Source organism: Bison bison, unplaced genomic scaffold (genome assembly GCF_000754665.1).
Source record: "Bison bison bison isolate TAMUID 2011002044 unplaced genomic scaffold, Bison_UMD1.0 scf7180017864162, whole genome shotgun sequence".
Classification (NCBI taxonomy): Eukaryota; Metazoa; Chordata; class Mammalia; order Artiodactyla; family Bovidae; genus Bison; species Bison bison.
The window spans coordinates 702,582-722,077 of record NW_011494734.1 but is presented as its reverse complement, the minus strand read 5'-3'; the positions used below and the strand labels follow the sequence as shown (position 1 = coordinate 722,077).

Sequence of the window (19,496 nt, the reverse complement as noted above, 5' to 3'; positions counted from 1 at the left end):
TTATTTTTGGGGGCTCCAAAATCACTGCAGATGGTGACTGCAGCCATGAAATTAAAAGACGCTTACTCCTTGGAAGGAAAGTTATGACCAACCTAGATAGCATATTGAAAAGCAGAGACATTACTTTGCCAACAAAGGTCCGTCTAGTCAAGGCTATGGTTTTTCCAGTGGTCATGTATGGATGTGAGAGTTGGACTGTAAAGAAGGCTGAGCGCCGAAGTATTGATGCTTTTGAACTGTGGTGTTGGAGAAGACTCTTGAGAGTCCCTTGGACTGCAAGGAGATCCAACCAGTCCATTCTGAAGGAGATCAGCCCTGGGATTTCTTTGGAAGGAATGATGCTAAAGCTGAAACTCTAGTACTTTGGCCACCTCATGCGAAGAGTTGACTCATGCTGGGAGGGATTAGGGGCAGGAGGGGAAGGGGACGACAGAGGATGAGATGGCTGGATGGCATCACTGGATGGACGTGAGTCTGAGTGAACTCTGGGAGTTGGTGATGGACAGGGAGGCCTGGCATGCTGTGATTCATGGGGTCTCAAAGAGTTGGATGCGACTGAACTGAACTGAACCAGATGTACATCAGTGTGCCTCCACTTAGCACTATTGTCTTTAAGTGATATCTCCAGTAATCTCTTTGTTTTTATTTTACTCATTTGATTATTCATAAGACAGTCCATTTGTATTTATTATTTTTAAAATATTGTGTCCTTCATATTATTTTTGACCATTGAACTTCTAAAAACTTGCTTTTCTTCTTTTTGTGTTATGTGACCTTGTATTTGGTTTTTTTTAAAGAAGTTTTAGTTCTTTGATTATAATTTCTTATCATCTTGACTATACTCTTTTTTGTCCTATTATGCTAAGTAAAATAATTTCACCTATTTTCCTTGTGTTGATCCTGTCAGCAGCCTACTTAGCTCTGTTTACTATACCGTCCATATTCACTGTGACCTATCTCATCAGGCTACCAAAATTCTTCCCTAGGGAAATAGTAATTTTTCCTGTATTGCCAGCACACTAAGATGGTGGTGTTCTTTCCAATACTGAGGCATAAAAGAGTATTTTCAAGAAGGAAGGATTTAATAATAGCAGTATTCAGTTAAGCCACAGTTTCAGGAAGATGAAGGCTAAGAGTCAATGAATTACTTGGGCTGGGGTCCATAGGGAACCATTAGTTGGGCCCAATGATAGGTCAAGGTAAGGACGCACTAGAGCGAGCATAACAGATTCTTTGGTGAAATTTAGCAGTGAAATTGAGAGAGAGGACTGTTGCTTGTAGGGGTTGAGGTCAGATATGGGCAGGAGAAAGTATACCTCAGAAAGGGTACCTGAGCAAGTTTCTAGGCAGAAGAGAAGATATTTGAGGAAATAAAAAGATATTTGAGATTCTTGAAGAGCCGAGAAGCACAGAATGAAATGAGTGATTTTTGGATGTGGTGGGTTAATCTTGGAAAGATTGAAGGCACATCTTTCTTGCTGAACAGTGGAGGAGGTTTCATATGGCTTTTGGGTTTAGGAGAGTAAGGACAGCATAACGTGTTGTGTAATGCATTGCTCCAAAACTTGGCACACTGGGCCAGCTTTTAATTTTACTTATAAGTTTATGGATCAGGAATTTAGAAAGGGCAAAGCTGAAAGAGGTTTGTCTCTGCTTCATGAAATATGGGGCCTCAATTGACACATTCTCAAGGCTGGAGACTAGAATCATCTGAAAACCCATTATTTGCAAGTATTGCAAGACCAAGACTGCTGATGGGTGTGCCTCTCTGCATTTTTTCCACGTGGCTTGGCTTCCTTATAGCATGGCAGCTTTGGGGTGGTCTGTCATCTTATCTGGTATCTCAGTTTCAAAAGGAAATGTCTCCTTTTCAGAATGGAAGGTGTGTGTTGCTTTATGACTTAGCCTCAAAAATTGCACGTCCATTTCCATTATATTCTGTTAGTTAAAAGCACATCAAAAGCCCATCCAGATCTACAAGGAGAATTAGAGACTATTTCTTGTAGTAGAACTTCAAGGTTCCATAAGAGCCAGTGGTTTGAGAGATGCTGTTGTGACCTTCTTCGGAGAGTACAGTCTGCCAGAAGAATGCCATACGAAATTAGTAAAAGGATGTTGTGCACTTTACATTATGTACAGCTATATTTTGATATAATTACTTAACCATTTTTCCTAAGACATAAATTCATCTAATAGGCTTTTTGTCTGGTGCAGATTATAAGATCTAAAGCCCACTGACTGTATCTAACTTGCTATGTTGGGTACTTACCGTAGGAATACGCACAAGCTGGTACATGAGTTAGGTTTTCTGATGATGATTAAACTGGAAAATGATAATTACTCTTGAATTGTAAAACTAGGTGGGGCTTTAGAATGAGGCTTGGAAAGCAGTTCTGTTTTTCATTTATATGTCAAAGCACTTTTACTTACTGCATTTGTAGTCACTCATCTATAAGACCCATGTTCTTTTCCTGTTTTTTAAATTCCTTTAGAAATAATAAGAATTTGGATAATTCACAATGAATTATTCTTCATTGTTTACAAGAGGTATGACGTACACCTGGGAACATGCCTGTAGTTGTGTGGATGAGTTAGATGTTGCTGTGTGCTGTGATTAAACCTGCTCATTCATGAACGGTAGAAGTATGAAATAACAATAGGTCTTAACTTATTGAAGGAACTTAGTCTTTCAGCTGTATTTTGATGTCTGAGTGTATAATTATGTCCTTTGCTTTTATATGGACAGGTAAGTATTGTCAGTTCTTTTATTTTAAAAATATTTTTGTTCCTAAAAGAATGTTTTATTTTGTTTTTAGTTGTGAAAGAAATCTCAATATTTCTCAGGTATCTTCTGATTTCTAAACTCTACTTTTATCCAGTTCTCATTGCAAGATCCTTTGTCTCCCCAGTTCATAATTCAATATATTTTATTTTTGCTTATCCAGAACATAATTAAGAACTGAGAAATGAGCCCCAAGTCTTTGAGTTCACATGAAGTGTCCAAGTTCATGTACTAAGGCTCATGTTTACTGTGGAGGAAACCCCCTGTTAAGATCTCAAATAATGTCTGTTTACTCTTCCTCTGCCTACCAAGCAAGTAAAGATAAGGCTAAGAATAAGAAGGAAGACATTAAAGCTATGAAAATCATTGTAAAACCCGGTGAACATTGCAGCCTTAGCTTGTTTGATGTAGTGATAAATTTTTTTAGGCAGGTAGACTCATCAGGGGTTAAAAGTCAGATTATTATCAAGCTTTTGTACAGCAACATTTGGGCAAGAGGTCAGTGCAAGTAAATTTTATAATACCTTTATTGGAGCAATGGTTGATTCCTCTGTCAAAGATACATTGATAAGACAAATGGCTGTGACTGGCACTGTGTACTTAAACAATAGAAAGTATTGGCAATGGATACGAAGTGTGTCCATTAACTATCTTTAATTGTAAATTCTAAGATTTGTAGAGTATTTATATACTCAGAATACCTTCAGTGAAATTGAACACTTAGTTGTATGTGTATGTTTGAGAAAAAAAGTCCGTAACTCAAATTAGAGAGTCAAGTAAATCTGTAGACTGGACCACTTGAAAACGGCCACTAGCAATCTGATCTGATGGTAACTCCTGTGCATTTTAAGAACTCCTGCCAATAACCCACCCACCCCACCTGCCCACCAGGGTATATTTAAAATGCTTTTCTCTAAAGCCTTTTTCACTGGATTTAGAAATGATTCAGGACTGCTCTAGACTATAGAATGTAGAGATTGGGCTTTGAGATTCTGGCCTGACCCCCACGATGTGAATTGCATTTCCACTGTGAGCTCTGTTTTCTTTGAAGCTCTTTTCTGTCAATTTTCGGTGTATTTTTTTAAACATTTACTTATTGCTCTAAAGTTACAGTACTAAAAGGAGAAGAAATCTAGATTATTGATCATAAAAGCAGAAGGAATCCTTATTTTTATTTTATGCTGTTTAGAAGCAGATTCTAATTTTGCAAACATATGGAGCTGTTAGTGCACTTCTGCCCCTGAAATGTTTGTAGATCCCCTGATCGTTATGTTCAGCATCTTATGGACATTTTCATAGCTCAATATCTTTCTTACTAGTTCGTAAGAAAGATTTACTTACTTACTTACTTACTTATTTACTTACTTACTACTACACATTTTGATTTTGCAGTGTGACAAATATAATTTTTCATATATGCCATTCTCTTGGTAGTGTTTTTATATGATACAATTTTACATTTAGATTATTAGTTCATTTTTCTCCCATCTAGTCTAAGAGAAAATTATATCTTTAAGGATATCCTGTCTTGTTAAATTGCTTTTCACAAATAATAAAAGTCTGGAATTGTACAACTGCTCTCATGGCTCTTCACAAAGACCATCAGTGTGTCTCTTCAAAAAATATGCCAAAATTTTGTTGATGTGGATCTGGTTCTCTCATGACGTTGCAGTCAAATCATGAGCTGGGGCTACTGTCAGCTGAAAGTTTGACAGTCCCAAAGGATCTGCTTCGTTTCCCTGCTCTTGCCTGCTCAGGTGGTTGTTGGGAGGCCTCACAGGGCTGGTCGCAGCAAAGTAGCCAGTTTGGCGGGGGTGGGGAGGGCACCCAGGGTGCCTAGCAGAGAAGCCACAGCCTTATCTCTTGGGAGGTGACATTAAACTTGACTGCTGAATGTCTTGATTCTCTTATAAGAATATTTCAACCTTTGGATAAGTCATTAATAAAAAGGTGAGTTAACTGTCATGTGGCCATTTTGTTTTATGTAGAAATATCAAATCATTGTGTTCTGCGCCTTGAACTAACATAATGTTGTAGATCAGTTATACTTCAATAAAAAGAGAAAAGATGAGTTAGTTTCTTTTCCTTCCTTTTTCACTTTGGGTCAGTTAGTTGTACCATCTTAAGTGCTATAGACAGTACTGTTAACGCTGGCCTCAGTTCAGTTCAGTCGTGTGTGACTCTTTGCAGCCCCATGGACTTCAGCACGCCAGGCTTCCCTGTCCATCACCAACTCCCAGAACTTGCTCAGATTCATATCCATCGTATCAGTGATGCCATCCAACCATTCCATCCTTTGTCATCCCCTTCTCCTCCTGCCCTCAGTCTTTACCAGCATCAGGGTCTTTTCCAATGAGTCAGCTCTTCGCATCAGATGGCCAAAGTATTGGAGCTTCAGCTTCATCATCTGTCCTTCCAATGAATATTCAGGATTGATTTCCTTTAGGATTGACTGCTTTGATCTCCTTGCAATCCAAGGGACTCTAAAGAGTCTTCTACAACACGCTTTCAAGAGTCTTCTTAGATTCAAGGGATTAGATCTCATAGACAGAGCGTGGCCTCTGACTCACAATCTGTGTCATTAGTCACAGTGGGTTTGGGTAGTGGTGAAACAGTAGTCAACACTTATGGAGCACGTAATATGTGCCCAGATATGGTTTTGAGAAAGTGAGGTGTAGGGGCAAGTACCCAGAGAGATAATTTACTCAGTGTCACTTAATGAGTAAATGCTACTGCTGTGGTTCCAAGTCAGCATCCCTGAATTTAGGCACAAGTCTGTACAAGTAATTGATAAGGAGGCAAAGGCCTGAAATTATTTGTTGGCCTTTGTATTAACATTTCAAATGTTCAAGGTCTCTTATTCTGTTTACTGCAATCACCGTAGCTCAACTGCAAAAATTGTTTCTCCATCTGTCATATTTATCTTTTTAAGGTCATAGATAAATAAGGATCCTTTGTCTCTGGAACATTTGTCTCTGCTCTTGTTTTCCCTCTACAGCCCTCTCCCATTTATTAGTGTTACAGGAAATAGTTGATGTAATAACAGATTAATCTACATTCAAGAGTATTTAAATAAGTTTTCCCTATTGAATCTCCCCCAGTCAGAAGGGAGTTTAGCAGTTGTGTCATAGGCTTCATAATTGCTTATTTAGGGATAGATTTCTTGGGCTATTTTTTATACATTTACACATCCTGCTTTGTGTGTGTGTGTGTGTCCATGCCACTTTGTGGCATGAGGAGCCACGGGGTCTTATTCCCAGACAAGGGATAAGACACTGTGCCCCCTCGGTGGAAGCACAGTCTTAACCATTGAACTGCCAGGGAGTCCCTGCCTTTTTATATTCAGCATTATTATTAGTGTTTCTACTGAGGTTCATATAATCTCAACTTTACTTTAAATTACTAAGGAAAATAGTGTTTCCTAATTTCAACAAATTTTTAGTTGATATACCCTACAAACATATTTCTTAGAACTGTTATGTATGATATGACTGTCAAACATTAAGAAGTTTGTGTATGATATGATTTTAAAGCAGTAATCTATTTTCTTATTTGTTTTATAACCTGAAAATCATGGTTACTAAAGAATGGTTCAAAAATTTTGTTTATTAAGGTCAATTACAATAGATACTTATGTAACATTGATGAACCATTTACAACTTCTTGTATTGAGAAAATCCATTCTGCTTAAAATGCCAGTTTCTATTTTATATAAGAGTTTTTCTGTATTCATTCACAATTCCATACAGTTAATTCATACTTAAATCATCATAAGGAAAAGGGGTACATATTTTAGCTATGCAGGTCAAGAAGTGACAGTTAGAACTGGACATGGAACAATAGACTGGTTCCAAGTCAAGAAAGAAATACGTCAAGGCTGTATATTGTCACCCTGCTTATTTAACTTACATGCAGAGTACATCATGTGAAATGCTGGGCTGGATGAAGCACAAGCTGGAATCAAGATTGCTGGGAGAAATATCAATAACCTCAGATATACAGATGACACCACCTTTATGGCAGAAAGGAAGAAGAACTTAAGAGTCTGTTGATGAAAGTGAAAAAGGAGAGTGAAAATGTTGGCTTAAAACTCAACATTCAGAAAACTAAAATCATGATATCCAGTCCCATCACTTCATGGCAAATTGATGGGTAAACAATGGAAACAGTGACAGACTTAATTTTGGGGGGCTCCAAAATCACTGCAGATGGTGTCTGCAGCCATGAAATTAAAAGACGCTTACTCCTTGGAAGAAAAGCTATGACCAACCTAGACAGCATATTAACAAGGCAGAGACATTACTTTACCAACAAAGTCCATCTAGTCAAAGCTATGGTTTTTCCAGTAGTCATGTATGGATGTGAGAGTTGGACCGTAAAGAAAGCTGAGCACCAAAGAATTGATGCTTTTGAACTGTGGTGTTGGAGAAGACTCTTGAGAGTCCCTTGGACTGCAAGGAGATCCAACCAGTCCATTCTAAAGGAAATCAGTCCTGAATATTCATTGGAAGGACTGATGTTGAAGCTGAAACTCCAATACTTTGGTCACCTGATGTAAAGAACTGACTCAATGGAAAAGACCCTGATGCTGGGAAAGATTGAAGGCAGGAGGAGACGGGGACGACAGAGGATGAGATGGTTGGATGGCATCACCAACATGATGGACGTGAGTTTGAGCAAGCTCTGGGAGTTGGTGATGGACAGGGAAGCCTGGCGTGCTGAAGTCCATGGGTCACAAAGTGTTGGACACAACTGAGTGAACTGACTATTTTAGCTGACGGGTGAATACTTTATCATAATAGAAAGAGCACAGTGTTTGGAATCTGGCAGAGCTTGATTCTAATCCTGACTAATGCTTCCATCCTGGGTGATTGTGGACTAGTGTGTGTAACAACCCCCCCACCCCCCACCACTACCAACACACATACACGTTCAGTAGAAATGGTGATAGAGCATCCCAGTGTTGTTTGCCTTAGATGGTATCATAAACAAGAGTCTAGAGTGGGCCCTGAGCAGGTTTTTCATTTATTTTCCCCTTTAACCTGCTTTTTAGAGTTTGTTTCTGAGCATCTGGGGTCCCACCCACATGCATTATCCAGGCCTGCGACAGAGCCTGTCTCCCCTGCCCCAGTGGTTGGAGCCTGTCTCCACCTGCTCTGGGATTGCCTGGTCATCCAGACAGCTCCTCACACCACCACACATTTGGAATGAGCAAGAGTCAGGTTGAAAAATGGCATTCTTTTTTATTAAGGAAATTCTCAAACATAAAGTAATTTTAAAGAATAATTTGGGGAATCCCTGCATTTCATCTATTTAATTGTCTTAAGAAATGACTTTGTTTATGCTTTTTTCCTTTTTAAATTTAAGGCAATTAGCATTTGCTATTACATTGGTTATTATGCTGCTTTAATACTTTTCTTATTTTTTAAAATTTTTATTGTTTGGGCCACACCGTGTGGCTTATAGGATCTTAGTTCTCTGACTAGGGATTGCAACTGGGCCACAGACGTGAAAACACTGAGTCCTAGCCACTGGATCACCAGGGGAGATCCCTTTCCCATCTTTGGTTAGATTTATTCCTCAGTATTTATCTATCTATCTATATATATTAGGATTATGTCTTTGTGATTTATCTTTTTTTAAAATTTATTTAGTTTTTGGTTGCTCTGGGTTTTCGTTCATTCACACAGCTTTCTCTAGTTGCGCCAAGTGGAGCCTTCTCGTTGTGGTAGCTTCTCTTATTGCGGAACTAGGGCTCTGGGTGCATGGGCTTAGTTACTTCGTGGTATGTGGGGTCTTCTCAGACCAGGGATTGAACACATATCTCCTGTATTGGCAGGTGGATTCTTATCCACCGAGCCACCAGGGTAGTCCAAAGTATCATTATATTTTTAACATTTCAGTTTCTCATTGTTTATTGCTGATATCTAGAAATACAGTTGTTACATCTTGAGCTTCTATCCTCCTATTCTCTTACTCAGTAGTTTTAGTAACCTTTTTGTAGATTCCTTCACCTTTTCCTATTGCCATTCAAGTTGTCTATGAATAGAGATATGTTACTGAACACAAGCAAGTTCATGTGCTCCACACAACAGTGAGACCAAACAGACTGAAACAGAGTTTCAAGTAGAGAAAGGTTTATTGCAGGGCTGAGCAGGGAGACTTCAGGTCCTTGTGCTTCAGAAAACTCTGAATTCCCTGAGGGATTTCAGCAAAGCATATATTTAAAGGCAGGGCAAGGCCAGGCTGTCCCAGGGTGTGTGATCTCCTCACGCACAGTTCTGTGGTTGGTTGATGGTGACCACGCCTTAGGCACCAATGAGTCTGGGGGCTACCTGCTCTTGATCATCAAGTAGTTAATTTCTGACATTTGGTGGTGGTTTTAGCATCTGAAAATCTTAGGTATATGCTTGAGGTACTATTATCTGGGTACTTCAGAGAAGAGTTGTGGCACAGGATATAGGGGAGGGGTCTGTCCCAGGAAGGCCCCATAAGGGCCTCTTAGGTTACAGATAGTCTTACATCTCCCTTTCCGTTTATTTTGCCCAGGTGTGCTGACCAGAGCTTCCAGGCCAGTGTAGAATAAAAGTAGGGAGAGTAGTCTCACTCACCTTGTTCCTGATTTTAACAGTTAAAGCATTCATTCTTTCACAGTTAGGACTGATGTTATCTGTAGATTTTTCATAGATGTTCTTTTTGTCCTGCTTTGTTGAGAATTTTCATCAGGAATGCATGTTGAATATCGTGAAGTATTTTTTGTGTGCTTGTTGATCTGATATATAGTTTTTGCTCTTTTGGTGTGTTATTTGTGGTGAATTACATCTATTGATTTTTTAATATTAAACAACTTTTAATTCCTGGAATACTCCCTACTTGATCATGATGTATTATCCTTTTAATATGTTGTTTAATTTGTTACATCACCATCAGAGGGCTAAGAAACTAGGGTCAGTGAAAAAAATGATACTTAATATTTTTTGCTAGAAAATAGTTTGCTGAAAATTCTTCCAGGCTTTTGTCTATGAGAGAGTTCTGAACTTTTGATTCACTGTTCAAATTGAACCTGTCTTGTGCTCAGCAAGGAAAAGGGAGTCATCTTTATCCTGGCCAACAGTTCGCCCCAGATAGCTGAGAAGGATAGTTTCAGAATTGTTTCTTTTGAAGCTTTCCTAATAAATGGTGCAGGTAGAGCTTTAGTTATAGTTTTTTGGGTGTGCTTGGGAGATAGGAATCGGAGTGGACTTAAAAATTGCTTAACAATCCATTCTTGCTCGCTTGTATTTGTAATCCAATCTAATATATATTTTTAAAGACTAAAAGGAAAACTTTGGGAAATTCCCTGGAGGTCCTGTGGTTAAGACTACTGCCGAGGGTGTGGGTTCAGTCCTTGTTCAGGGAATTTAAGATCCTCCAAGATGGGTGACATGGCCAAGTTTGTTTTTTTTTTTTTTTTAATGAAGAATAAAAGGAAAACTTTTAAGTGATGAATGCATGATTTATAATAAATAGTGTAAGTCATGAAGTACAGTTGTATCAGCCAAACCCCTAAGTCAAGGGAGTCATCCATTGCTGGACCCTTTCTGGTTCTCTACCTGATGCTGTCAGCAGGGTCCTTGTGTGGCACTGCTGTTACCCTGTGCTCCTGTACTGAATGCTGGTGAAGAAGCAGAAGGAGGAGGCCTTGTCTAGCCTTTGACTGTTCTCAGGATTCCTTTTGTGTGGACAGTGTTGTGTAGGACACAGGGTTTCCTCTGCTAGTAGCCATCATGGTATGTATTGTTTGCTCATTACAGGGAAGTGGAGAAGAGAACTCATTTTCTCTTAATTCCCTGGATGCTGAGGCAGTTGGTGAGGTCTGCTGTGCGAAGATGTGCTCCACCCTCTTGGCAGACTGAGAGTTACCATTCTGTGAGAGGAGACTGAAAAATGTTTGGAAAGACTGTTGCTTCCTGTAGAAATCAGGAAATTAGGATTTGAGAATGCATGGACTCAGATTTGAAATTGTGTACATCAATTTTCAAAATAAAAATTAGGATCAGAGCTAAGATTTTGTATGCTGCGTGGCAAGGCCAAAAAGAAAAAAGTTAGGATATGTTTGATACTTTCAGTTGTTTTTATATTTTTGTTTTAAGATTTACTTTTATGCCCCTCTTGTTTAGTTGGCCTTTTTTTTTGCATAGTATTCTTAGTGTAAGGGCTCCTGAGATAATGGGACCACGCTAGTAATTTCTTCAACTTTCAGTCCTATTGAGAAAAGGAACAGATGCACTTCTGCTGTGATTATTACTGGAAATAGTGCCCGTTGACTGTAGCTCACATGAACCCACCCTGGCTGTTCAGGAATTCAAATCTGAAACATACAGTAGTGGTACAGGTTTCTTCTCTTTACACATAATTAAATTAGTTTTAAATTTAGAATCTTTCATGTTAGCGATAATATGCAATTAAATGGTAAATAGCTTTCAATTAAGCTATCAAATGTTCCCGTGTAATAAGACTGGGAAACAGTCCTCTGGGTATTAAAAATGGAATGCATTTCTTACTGGTGAACAAAGCATGCTTTGGAGTCAGACCCAACTTCCAGCCCTGAACCAGCTACTTATGGTCCCTGAGACTTTTGTCCAGTTCAGCAGTGTAGAAATTACACTGTCTGCTCTGAGTGGTTGTAAGAAACAGTAGACATCAGTGTTTCCTAAATACTTTGTGCTGCAAAATGTGTCTAGTTTCTTGACGAAATGGTTTTGTGTGTCTGGAATTTGTAGCATCTTCTCTGCTCTTGGAGGTTCCCAATGTGTGTTAAGACACTGGGCTCTGAGGACCCCTTTGGTCAAGAAATTTACTCTCTTTGTTCAGCTTAGCATTTCTCAGACAGAACTTCTCCTCCCTTCCTCCTTCCTCACCCCTGCTTGCTCGCATTGTGGAAGGTCTGCAACACATGTTTCAGTTTACTTTTGTTTCAGTGGATCATGATTTTGGAAATACAGTGCTTAGCACAGTATCCCTAGTTTACTTGAATAGTATTCAATTTCTTTTCCTCCTTTTCATTGTTAATTTGAATGATTTAAACACTGTTGTGAACTCAGAGCCCACTTGAATTTGGTGTAGCCTTGTATGTAAGTAATAAGACATTTTTTCTTCCAGTTTTATTGAAATAGAATTGACTTAAGCACTGTGTGAGTTTAAGCAGTACAGCCTAATGGCTTGACATGTATATATTGAGAAATGATGACCACAATAAATTTAGTTACCCATTCATTCATTTAATAATTTGTTATGTTTTATTCCTAATTTATTATCTTTCATTTCAGTTCTTCTTTTGCCCCAAATGTTGTTATAGACTTTGAAAGTTCATAGAAAGTTCTTATCTAGTTAAATTCCTGCTTTAATAATTCAACGCAATTTAAATAATGATAACATTTATAATACTTCTTGAACTACTCCTCCTGCCCTCCGACAGATATATTGAGGGTGTGGTTTAGATGCTTCCTGTTCTGAGCACGAACCCTAGGCATGAACCATCCTTACCTTTCTTGAGGGATTTGTAAGAATTCTGAAGATTTAAAAAATGAGAACATCTTTGCAATTAAAAAAGAAGCAGTAGATATTAAAGAATAAAATGTAGAAAAGTTTTTTTTTTTCTTTTTTTAGGAAAAAATTGGAAAAGATAGAGGAAAAAAATAAAATAGAGATAAAAAGAATAAAAGAGTAATTTTATAATCCAGAGATGTTTGCTGCTAAATATCTTTATCTTTCCAGACTTTTTCTTGTGTGTTTCACCAAAATGGTATCATATTAGGCATGCTACTTTGTACCCCGATCATCTTATTTACAATGCAGAGTGAGGTCATGTAGACGCCTATGAAGCATTCTTACCTCCCCAAGCCCACCTTAACACTGAGTGCTCTCTCTTGCTCTCCAACCTGTTTCCTGGCAGGAGCATGAGGTTGAGGACAAGTGGTGAGAGAAGCGAGTTGTTTTGGTGGGTAAATTGTCATATATCGTATACTTCCTTATTGGTATGCAGAACTATGCTGAGTACACATCCTTTGTTTTGGTGAGTTGTGTTACACTGACCCCAAAAGATGTGCATTTAACTTGTTAGAAATGTCCAGAGTTGGAATATACATAGTATATGCACCTAGACTTTAAAACCTCCAGTTACTGTTACGGTGTGTTGGGTTGGTTCATTGCTATTTTAAGGTAAGTTTTTAAAAAATGAAGAAGCCTGAAAGAAAGACATAGGGCATTTTTCTCCTGATGAAAGATGCTCTTGAAAAAATGTTATATTATTAAACATGTTTCAAATCCAATTTTACTATTTAGAGATTTATTTACTGGTATGAACTGATAAGGAAGAAAGTGTTTCTATTACTATTTTTCTGAAAAAAAAAAAAAAAAATTTTCTTTTTTTTTTTTTTTAAACAATCATAGGTGGCTATCATCCAGTGAAAATTGGAGACCTCTTCAATGGCCGGTACCATGTTATTAGGAAGCTAGGATGGGGCCACTTCTCTACTGTCTGGCTGTGCTGGGATATGCAGTAAGTGCTCCTGGTCGTCTGTGCTGTTGATTCCTGGTCTGGTTCAACATCTTTATTTTATAACAAGCTATTTAAATATTAACTTTCTTCTGCTTTTATATCTGAGACTTGTTCTTTGTAATTGCACCACACTCAAGTCATATAGTAATTCATCCATACCAGAAAAACATTTCAAATATAAAATAATAACATATATACCTTTCAAATTCGTGGGTTTTAACTTTTTTTTTAAGCTATGATCCATAATATGAAACTGTCTTCTTATAGTACACATACACATGTGTAGTGTGTGTAAATTGAAATAAAAGTTTTAGAACAATACTTGATCTTAACCATATGTGACGATGAACTCTGATATTTATCTAGTGTGCCATATTTTTATGAGGACAGAACAGAAACAAAAAGCAAAAAAGATCTACCATGAAGCCACTGCTTAACTCTGGGCCCACAATTTGAAAAGTACTATTTTAAAGGAAAGTATTAAAAGTTTCTATTAATTAGAGCTTATTAGAGTTCATTATAATGTTTAGTTTATTAGTCTAGTTTATTAGTTGTTACAGTTAACACTTCTGCTGTTAATATTTTTTAATGTATTTTTTCAAAGGGGAAAAAGATTTGTTGCGATGAAAGTTGTAAAAAGTGCCCAGCATTATACAGAGACAGCCTTGGATGAAATAAAATTGCTCAAATGTGTAAGTACTACAAATATGTGAATGATATAAGAAAGGTTAATGACAAAATTTTACAGAGAAGTTTTTCTGAATTTTACGAAAGTAATTGAATTTATTATTTAGAAATTCAAATACTGAATCTTTTATTTTTTAAAAATTTTCTTTTATTAAAATAGTTTTGGTTGGTATAGTGGAAATGACTTTCAGTCTTAAACACTTCTGTTCTTGAATTTTTCTTTCTTTCTCTAGGTTCGAGAAAGTGATCCCAGTGACCCAAATAAAGACATGGTAGTGCAGCTTATAGATGACTTCAAGATTTCAGGCATGAATGGAATACGTATCCTTTCTGACAGTTCTGTTGCTGCTTAATGGCTGAATTAATATTCTAGTTTTTCTTCTCAATTAAAAAAAATGTAAATATTTTAAGCACTTATAAACTTCTGTTTGCTCTGCTGCATCACTCTCCACATGAAACCTCTAGTGTCACCGTATTATATGATTTTTGAAAGATGAAAGCTTCTTAATTATAAAGATGAGTTGTTCCTTTTGCTTTTTGAATATGGCAGCCTTCTAGTTTTGGAGAAGAAATGTGTCTTACAAGTGGAGCAAGGGCATCTCATGACCTCTTTTTTTCTTGCTTCTGGTCAGTTGTTTGCACGCTTAGTAGTTTTGGAGGTGAGGCTCAGCAGGGTGAATGGGTGTGGAAGGAGTTATTTTCTCCTTCTGCCTGGGGCATTACTAAAGGATAGCCCAGGAGTGGTAGTGACAGCAGAGTAACCTGTAGCTTAGTGTTGTTGGCACAACCTGGAGAGAAGAAATAATGTCTTTAGTTTCCAAAATGCTGTTTCCATATTCTAGTATTGGATCCTCTGAGTTAGCTCTTTGTGTGATTGACCTAGGCAATGCCTTCATTTCCCAAGGTTCAGGAATACTGGACTGTGTATTCATAGTCCTTTGAGGGATGAGTGCCAGGAGTGTGTCAAGAGGGTCTTTTCCTCCTTCCTGACCTTTTATTCTTTCCTTTATCATCTTTGGAACAAATCCAACATTTTGATGTTTGACCTGTTGAAGCTTCAGAAAGCTGAGGGCAAACCCTCTCCCAGCTTTCACCCCAGAATGACATCCTGTTTGTGCATCTGCTGGGTCCTGATTCCTCCGGGAAGCACTCCCCTCACACCTTGTGATTTGAGGAGGTTTTTATATTTCTTCTAGGGATTGGTTTCGAGGACATTGGCAAATTCTGGTGACTGCTGATGTTGCCTCTTCCTTTGCTGTAAGATCCTTTCTGTTAACTTCCCTCTTGATAGATGGAAAGATGGAACTGGTCCTCTGTCCTGCTCTCCAAGTGAGGCTGTTTATGGTAGGCAGGGCGGCCCTTCCTCTTGCATAACATTTGGAATGTTGTTGTTAAAACAGCTGATAGAGAGTTTCTTTGGAGGAAACACCTAATTTGTAGGTCAATGGAGTTGATTTTTGATATATACACTCCAGCGGCTATCAATGCTTTTAGAATACTCTGGTGATAATTTAGAAACCTTGGGCTGTGGCTCTGTGTCTGCTATTAAGTTTAGACCTTGGTTTCCATTTTTTTTTTTAATGAGTTTGGGATATAGTAAGGAACTTCTCATTTTAGATCATCTATACATAAGTCTGTAGCACATTTGTTTTCCAGTATTGTAGAAATATTTTTCTTATTTTTATTAAAGATATTTAAAGCAATAGTTACTATGATGATGTGGTTTTAATAGATCTAGATATTACATAAAATATTAAATGACCTTTTTATAGTCTATATATAGGCCCTAAAGGGTTTCAGAGCCATTCATTTCTGTATGAATGACATGTTTATATTTATATGAGAGACTTTGATGGGACATAGTTCTGGAGGGCCAGTGGTTGACTAGAATTTCTGTTTTTTAAAAAAATGACAACAGATGCCTGAAATTTCATTATTATAGGTTGTTCTTATGACCATGCCATGTCCTAAATTGTGATCATACATTCTTAAAAACGTAATTAAGAATTTGATCTAGTGACCCAGTGAAAGATATTATTGAAGGAAAAGTTTACTGTGTTTGGTAAATTTCTGTTTTATAAAATGTTTTATGTGATGATTGGATAAAAATTTAGGTAGGCAGGCAGGACACTTAAGAGGGGCGAATTCTCTCGTTCTTTCGCTTATGGGTTTCTGTGAGGTTTCAGTCTTGCTCATTTTCGTTAAGGCTTATTGTCAGGAGGAGTGTGCTGGACAGAGCAAGCCCACAGGTAAGTATTGTCGAGTCATGACTCTGCCACCTTTACCCTGTGTCAGGCAGGAAGGGTTCTTTAAACTCGCTGAGGTTTACTTGCCTCATCCCTCCCATTGTTAGGAGTACACATTAAATCCTATATGGTACATAGTAAGTATACTTAGTAAATGTTAGATTTTTCTGTTTAGGTGAGAAACAGTAAGCAGCCATTTTTTTCTTTTTAAATTATTTATCTTGGCTGTGCTCGGTCTTCGTTGTGATATGCGGGCTCTGTAGTTGTGGTGCACAGGCTTAGTTGCCGCATGAGGGATCTTAGTTCCTGGACCACGGAACGAATCTGTGCCCCCTGAATTGGGAGCATGGAGTCTTATCCATTGGACCACGAGGGAAGTTCCACACTTTTGTTGTTATTGATAGTATTGATGTTACACTTTATAAAGAACTAATTCTTTTGCCAAGTACCACAGTGATTCTGCTTTTAGTAAGTGTGTCACTCCAGGAAATGTATCTAGAAATGATCCTTAACCCTGTCCCAGATGTCTGCATGGTCTTTGAAGTGCTTGGCCACCATCTCCTCAAGTGGATCATAAAGTCCAACTACCAAGGCCTCCCAGTACGTTGTGTGAAGAGCATCATTAGACAGGTGAGACTTATGACCTCAAGCCCCATCCTGCATATACCTAACTGGTCAGCCTTTCCACACAAATTACTGTTTGTTTGTTTAAAAATATTTATTTATTTTGCTGTGTTGCGTTTTAGTTGAGGCACCCAGGCTCAGATAGCCCCAAGGCATATGGGATCTTAGTTCCCCAACCAGGCATTGAGCTGGCATTTCCTGCATTGGAAGGCAGATTCTTAACCTCTGGACTGATAGGGAAGTCCCAAATTACTGTTTTGTTTTAAATAAAAATAAAAAATACATACACAGACACATATCTCCCATTTTAAAGATACATATATTACAGCGCTTAACACTGTGAACTTGTTAAATCAATTTTATATTGATATTTACTTAATGATAAGCTATTCTGTCTTATGAAGAGAGTAATATGTAAATGTAAAACACACGTTTCTTTTGGTATCTGAATCTTTTTTCACATAAATGATTCAGTAAAATAAATTGTTTTATCCAATATCATTTACAAAATGTTCCACTTAAAAGATAACACAGATAGCTCTCTACGCCAGCCCTTCAAGATGCCGAAGGGAAAGAAGGCCAAGGGGAAGAAGGTGGCCCCGGCCCCGGCCATGGTGAAGAAGCAGGAGGTCAAGAAGGTGGTCAACCCCCTGTTTGAGAAGAGGCCCAAGAATTTTGGCATTGGACAGGACATCCAACCCAAGAGGGACCTCACCCGCTTTGTCAAATGGCCCCGCTACATCCGGCTGCAGTGGCAAAGGGCTATTCTCTATAAGTGGCTGAAAGTGCCTCCTACAAATTAACCAATTCACCCAGGCCTTGGACCGACAAACAGCTACTCAACTGCTTAAGCTGGCCCACAAGTACAGACCAGAGACAAAGCAAGAGAAGAAGCAGAGGCTGCTGGCCCGAGCTGAGAAGAAAGCTGCCGGGAAAGGCAACATCCCCACCAAGAGGCCACCTGTCCTTCTAGCAGGGGTCAACACTGTCACCACCCTGGTGGAGAACAAGAAGGCCCAGCTGCTGGTGATCGCTCACGATGTGGATCCCATCGAGCTCGTGGTCTTCCTGCCTGCCCTATGCCACAAGATGGGGGTTCCCTACTGCATCATCAAGGGCAAGGCCCGGCTGGGGCGCCTGGTCCACAGGAAGACGTGCACCACCATAGCCTTCACACAAGTCAACTCGAAGGACAAGAGTGCCCTGGCTAAGCTGGTGGAAGCCATCAGGACCAATTACAACGGCAGATACAATGAAATCTATTGTCACTGGGGAGGCATGCCCTGGGGCCGAAGTCAGTGGCTCGCATTGCCAGGCTGGAAAAGGCAAAGGCCAAAGAACTGGCCACCAAGCTGGGCTGAGTGTACACTATTGAGTTTTCTGTACATAAAAGTAATAAAAAAGATTCTTCAAAAAAGAAAAAAAAACAACACAGATAAACATGTAATGTGTTGTTTTTATTTGCTATTTCTTAGTATTTGGATGAAGGGTAAATGAAAGATAATATAAGGAATGCTTAAGTTATGTAGGGAATATTTGTACTTTTGCCTTGACCAAAAAAAAAACCCTTCAGTTAGGATCTGTTTGAGTGATGATACTTAAGCAGATGTTTATAGAATGGAAGTATCCATATATGGAAGATCTCCTTCTGATTAGGAATGTTTCCCAGATTCAGTTTTCTGCATGGAACATACCAGTCTTTGACTCATTGTCCTTAAAGCCTAAGGTAGGAAAGTTGTAGATATGTCTTATTCTGGATTACCTATTCTGATGTAATGGATAATATCTGTGGCTATTTCTGCAGTGTAAGTAAGGAGGTTGCTTGGTTTGCTTGAGAAGAGGACTAGGTGGTTTGGTTCTCTTTTTTTGGTCCCATGGCCTAAAACTTGAGCTAGATCTGCCTGAAGATTCTATACCTGAAATATAGACCTTGATCCAGAATTCTTAAATAAGAAAAGAGTCAGGGAATGATTCACAGTTAAGGAATTGTGAATTTTAAGATGTGAGTGTCTGAAGAAGAAGCTTCCTGACAGTTGTAGAGGTATTTGCATGTTGGCATATGTGTGTAGGTTTTCAAATTTTTAAAAAAATTTGAACCTGAATTTGTTTTGTTAAAAGCACCCTAGATACTGCTTTTGAAATTGTGTATAGGTCACTCTGTTTATTCAGTATGTTGTTCATCTCTTTATTTACCTTTGCCTTTTTTGTACTGCAAATTGGCAGTGTATCTTCTAACACTGTAGATGGTACTTGAGAAGAGGGGCTATACTGGCTTACCCGGGAGGACTGCACTCCCACACTGTAGTGTGCGTGTGCGTGTGCCTGGTGTGGATCCATGGGTAGCTTTTGTTTAATATATCTGTTCCCTTGTAGGTTTTAGATAGTAGCATTTTAACTCATTATTTTAACATGCCTAACATCTCAAGTGAAAAAAACAATAACTTTCCTTTGATTTAGACGACGATTCATGTTAAGGGAAATGTTAATTGGAGTTTTTTGATCCCCAAATGTCCCTTTGGTATATATAACTATTAGTGTCAAATCTAAACTTTAAAAAAAGAAATCTAGTTAAAATATTGAAAAAATTTGTTATCTAATGTAAATTTCCTACTTTATC

General features: G+C 38.4%; 1 protein-coding gene and 1 pseudogene across 2 annotated transcripts in view; both read left to right on the top strand.

Moving 5' to 3' along the window:
• Positions 1-19,496, top strand: part of SRPK2 (SRSF protein kinase 2) — a gene marked incomplete at its 5' end in the record, with an annotated part of 79,206 nt that overhangs the window by 14,907 nt on the left and 44,803 nt on the right. The window contains 4 exons of the mRNA XM_010841496.1: positions 13,214-13,322; positions 13,927-14,014; positions 14,243-14,330; positions 16,779-16,885. Coding sequence (XP_010839798.1) covers positions 13,214-13,322; positions 13,927-14,014; positions 14,243-14,330; positions 16,779-16,885 — 392 coding nt within the window. The remainder of the gene's footprint in view (positions 1-13,213; positions 13,323-13,926; positions 14,015-14,242; positions 14,331-16,778; positions 16,886-19,496) is intronic.
• On the top strand, positions 17,407-18,255 carry LOC104989685 (annotated as a pseudogene). The gene has a single exon (XR_825398.1). The product of XR_825398.1 is annotated as a 60S ribosomal protein L7a pseudogene (transcript).